This window comes from Dioscorea cayenensis, unplaced genomic scaffold, assembly GCF_009730915.1.
Source record: "Dioscorea cayenensis subsp. rotundata cultivar TDr96_F1 unplaced genomic scaffold, TDr96_F1_v2_PseudoChromosome.rev07_lg8_w22 25.fasta BLBR01000871.1, whole genome shotgun sequence".
NCBI lineage: Eukaryota > Viridiplantae > Streptophyta > Magnoliopsida > Dioscoreales > Dioscoreaceae > Dioscorea > Dioscorea cayenensis.
This window is the reverse complement of record NW_024087262.1, coordinates 1346-6609: the sequence shown is the minus strand read 5'-3', so window position 1 is coordinate 6609 and position 5264 is coordinate 1346. Positions and strand designations below refer to the sequence as shown.

The 5264-nt window shown below is 41.7% G+C and overlaps 1 protein-coding gene across 1 annotated transcript; it reads right to left on the bottom strand.

Annotated features, from left to right (window-relative positions):
- Positions 1 to 2061: 2061 nt before the first annotated feature.
- LOC120255172 (proline-rich protein 36-like) lies at positions 2062 to 4566 on the bottom strand. The gene is made up of 2 exons (XM_039263068.1): positions 4529 to 4566; positions 2062 to 2811 (listed from the first exon to the last, which is right to left on the bottom strand). The coding sequence occupies exon 2, from the start codon at positions 2803 to 2805 to the stop codon at positions 2062 to 2064; it is 744 nt and encodes a 247-aa protein (XP_039119002.1). The 5' UTR covers positions 2806 to 2811; positions 4529 to 4566.
- Between the last annotated feature and the right edge of the window lie 698 nt (positions 4567 to 5264).

Genomic DNA, 5264 nt, shown 5'->3' with positions numbered 1-5264 from the left:
GTCCCAACACAAGCAACAACATGGAAATCCTTTTCCTTTCAACAATCCAAAATTTGCTTCAAGCCTAGGATTTCACCAAATCAAAGATTTTCCATAACAAAACTCAAGTTTCAAACAAAATAAAGATTTCACAAACTCATGGATACATATATCAATCACAATTTCCACGATAACAAAACAAAAGCCAAAAGAGACATCCAAGATTTGCCTCAACAATAATTATCATTCACCAAATTACCAAACAAGTATAAATCAATAAAACTTACTTAAAACATGAAATGCATATATATATATATATATATATATAGCTATTGGCATTCTTCTAATAAAAGCTATGCTAAATAATTCCACTCACAGGGATCGGCAATTTATCTTCCTCGTAAGCTACTCCTCGGCTAAGCCTTTTGCCTCGAGCCAAGACTTCTTCTCCTTGCCAAAAGCATAACAAAAACACCACAAAAATTAGCAAAAAAACAAACAAACAAGAAAAAAACCCTAAGTTTTTCTAACAAACCACCCTAATTCGATCCTAAGATTAGCTCAAAACTAGGTTTAAAAGGTTACCAATGAATTCCTAGGGGTTTTTAGCTTCAATCTAATCTAAAAGAAATCAAAAGAAACAACTAAAGATTGCCGGTGCTACAGTAAATTCGAACTTGCTACAGTAAAACCGAGCCCTATACTATGGTTTTCTCCCAATTTACAACTCTAAATCACAAATTTTCTTCTACAACATTCTCACACAAGATCAACAATTCAATGGCTTCAATTTAAACCTATAAACATGCAAATCCATGGAGAAATTCTAGGTTTTGAAAAAAACTAAAAACAAGGAAAAATACAAGAATAAATACGGTATAAAACCATAAATCTATGCTTACCAAGCTCAATGGTGAAGGAGGAAGAGATAGGATGCTTGGTTCGCGGGAAAAACTTCGCCGGATAAGAAAATGGGAAGGTTCGGCCAAGACAAGGAAAGAAGAAGAGAAGAAGAAAAGAAGAAGAAGAAATGTTTTAAGGGAAAAATTTTTCGGGACTGCTACGATAGCGGGATGCTACTGATACCAGGCCTCTATCAAACCAGAGCTTCTACGAGGAACAAGTCGCTCTGAGAACCGGTTTTGCTACGAGGATCAGGCTGCTACTGATGCGGGTGAAAAATCTATAGAAATGGGCTATAGTAATCTCGATGAAACACTTGGGTATAACATTCTACCCCCTTAAGAAAATTTAGCCCTCGAAATTTCCTTCTTACGACAAAAAGACCTCTATGACTCGAGTCTAACAATACACATGCATCAAACAAAAGATAGATATTGTACACGTGATCATGTCGACTTCACCCTTAGGCTCTTCATTAGTCGGGGCAAAGATCACGGTGCGAGATCTAGTGCTGGGGCGTGATCCTCCTGACTGAGGGGTGTTGCTCGCTGCTACGGATCTTGTAGCGGTGGTCTGTGCCTGAGCCGCAGGCTGTGAACCTCTAGACTGAGTAGGATGACCTGGATTAAGTCCCGGAGTAGGGTCCCCACGGGTCAACAGTGGACACTGCGTCCTGATGTGATCCGCTTGTCCACACTGATAACATCTGCGCGGTTCTCGACATCGTCCTCCATGGAACTTATGACAATTCCAACACTGTCGCATAGTTCCTGCTGATCCTGTACCTGACACACTGCCTGAAGGTAGTGAACTCTGCTGCCCGCTGGTCTGGGCCGGTGGAACCCTGAAGAAACCAACTGAAGGTGCACCACTAGATGAACTCTCACCTCTGCTCTTCTTTGAGGGTTGACTCATTTCTGCACCTCTCCTCTTACTGATGCTTTCTCGGATTACATCGCCTTCCAGAAACCAACTTTTTACGCTCGAAGGGGCCAAGCTGCACTACTTCCTTAAAAACTACGGTTTCCTGTGATCGCCATCCTCTCCCGAGCGCGAGGGTTCGAGTCCGGCCTCGAACTTCGAACATAGAACTTCCTCGGAACCTACCGGTTACGGTACAAAGTTTGCTAGGTCCTTTAATTACATCTCATACTACGTCACGGATCCGCTACCACTGGTTCAGCTGCATGAACTCCCCGCCTTTTTCTGGTCTCTATGGAAACGGGTGTAGTACTCCTCGTCAAACTCCCTCTGAAAATCTGACCAACTCAAAACAACACGGGAACGACCTTTCAGACTTTCCCACCAAACTCTGGCTCTGCCCTCAAGTAACCTCGTAGCAACCTTGAGCCTCAGGTCTTCTTCTAGAACCATGTCGTCGAAAGTAGCTATCACCCGCTTTAGCCACTCTTTGGCAACCATGGCATCGCTCGTGCCATCAAAAGAACTGCAGCCTAACTGTCGGGCTTCCTTCAGGAGCTTAGACAAGAACAAACTCTGGCTGGACCTACTGTCCTCTGCAGGGACTAGGGGAACTGACTGCATTCGGGGTGGTGCTGAAGCGTGTGGCTGCGCAGTCGGTACATCCTCTCCATACATGCTCCAAAAGCTCATGAAGTCTCTGAACTCCTGATAGGTCGGCTGCCTATCCTGATTGTCCCAATAGGCTCTGAAGGCCTGCATCGCCTCTGGGGACGGAGCTAACTCGGGCACTGGGGTCTGGGGCACAGGCTCAGGTACTCTAGGACCATGCACTGACGCTGCTACGGCAGGTGCATGCCTAGAATTGGCCTCCTGCCTAGGCGGCGAAGGAGAGGACGGTGGAGATGGCACTCCACGCCGTCCACCTCTAGGCGGTGCAGTAGTAGGCTCAACAGCAGGAGCAACTGCTCCACTGCGTGTGCGCGGGCGTTGTACTGGCATTTTTACTGAAAAAGACACCAAAAGCAACTTTCAAAATCAATTCCTATATGCAACAATGCTACATGCTCAACTCTAACTGGATCCACTAGTTACTACAGAAGACAGTCAAAGACAAGAACAAGTTACAGCTATTAGTCTAAACCAATAGCTCTGATACCAATAAAATTGTCACGCCCCGACCCGCGGGCCCACGAGACGCGACAATCGCCGCAGCAATCCCGAGGAGGGATACCCCGCCACTCAACCCTCAGGATGCCGCAAGGCTAATCAACACACCTGGAATTCAACAATATACATATCGCAGATATAGAACAGAAAAAAACAATGTTACACAACGACAGTAACAACAACAACAACAACAACAACAACAACAATAGGATACAGAAAATATAGAGGTTCACAAAATACACAGGGAAACAACCCTAACAACAGTAGGAAATGGTAATACACAGAAGTTTAAGAGTATTTAAATACTAAACCATGCAACAAGTTTTCTACACACTAGTGGATCCATAGGTCTTATAACATGTTCCATGACAACAACAACATACATGAACTGAAGGAAATACAACAGATGATAGAATAGTAGTAAATGCCCAGTACGCTGCCACACGGTCACACCTACTACCGCAGTGATCCGGGAGGAAGAAGAGGGATGAGTAACTCAAGTTACTCGGTGAGGGAGGTTAGCACAACCTTAGCGAGAAAAAAATACACCAACAGACAAATAATAATAATAATGAATCATCAAAATAAATGCTTTACCAAAGTGATACAAGTTTAGAAACATTATTACATATAATAGAAGCCTTCAAGAGAATTAAAAAAACATAATAATACCAAGAAAAACTCTTTTTACCCCAACTAGGGTTTACAACACAAAAAAATCATAAAGCATGGTTTTAAATACAAGTAAAACAACAAAAATATCATGGGTTTGAAATAAATAAACACAATACCCAACACTCACCCAACATAATATGGTCTAGAAAAACTCTCTAAACCTTCGCGTGGCCATGGCTAGGTTCGAGCCGCCAAAGGTACTCATGCCCTTGAGCGTTGACCCATCAGTTCACCGGTTGGTGACTCCGGCTACCCGATGAATATCCGATCGGGGCTCTACACTCCCACCGAGCGGCCCTCGTAGTAATCAGCCGGTCGACACGCCCACCTCAATAGGCTGGCCGTGAAGACCGCCCTACTGCGATGAGGATATCACCAAAACAATCACCACAATAAAATACAACTCCACTCGAGTACAATATCCATCCATGATCATAAATCAAGAATACCTCGACCATTTGCACGAGGACAAGATAAACACATAAGCAAAGCCCAAACTTTTTAACACAAAAATAATTTGCAAGTCCCAACACAAGCAACAACATGGAAATCCTTTTTCCTTTCAACAATCCAAAATTTGCTTCAAGCCTAGGATTTCACCAAATCAAAGATTTCCATAACAAAACTCAAGTTTCAAACAAAAATAAAGATTTCACAAACTCATGGATACATATATCAATCACAATTTCCACGATAATAAAACAAAAAGCCAAAAGAGACATCCAAGATTTGCCTCAACAATAATTATCATTCACCAAATTACCAAACAAGTATAAATCAATAAAAACTTACTTAAAACATGAAATGCATATATATATATATATATATATAGCTATTGGCATTCTTCTAATAAAGCTATGCTAAATAATTCCACTCACGGGGATCGGCAATTTATCTTCCTCGCAAGCTACTCCTCGGCTAAGCCTTTGCCTCGAGCCAAGACTTCTTCTCCTTGCCAAAGCATAACAAAACACCACAAAAAAATTTAGCAAAAAAACAAACAAACAAGAAAAACCCTAAGTTTTTCTAACAAACCACTCTAATTCGATCCTAAGATTAGCTCAAAACTAGGTTTAAAAGGTTACCAATGAATTCCTAGGGGTTTTAGCTTCAATCTAATCTAAAAGAAATCAAAAGAAACAACTAAAGATTGCCGGTGCTACAGATGAAATTCGAACTTGCTACAGTAAAAACCCGAGCCCTATACTATGGTTTTCTCCCCAATTTACAACTCTAAATCACAAATTTTTCTTCTACAACATTCTCACACAAGATCAACAATTCAATGGCTTCAATTTAAACCTATAAACATGCAAATCCATGGAGAAATTCTAGGTTTTGACTAAAAACAAGGAAAAATACAAAGAATAAATACGGTATAAAACCATAAATCTATGCTTACCAAGCTCAATGGTGAAGGAGGAAGAGATAGGATGCTTGGTTCGCCGGAAAACTTCGCCGATAAGAAAAATGGGAAAGGTTCGGCCAAGACAAGGAAAGAAGAAGAGAAGAAGAAAAAGAAGAAGAAGAAATGTTTTAAGGGAAAAATTTTCGGCTCGCTACAGTAACGGGATGCTACGATGACAGAGCTCTATCAAACCGAGCTTTCTACAGAA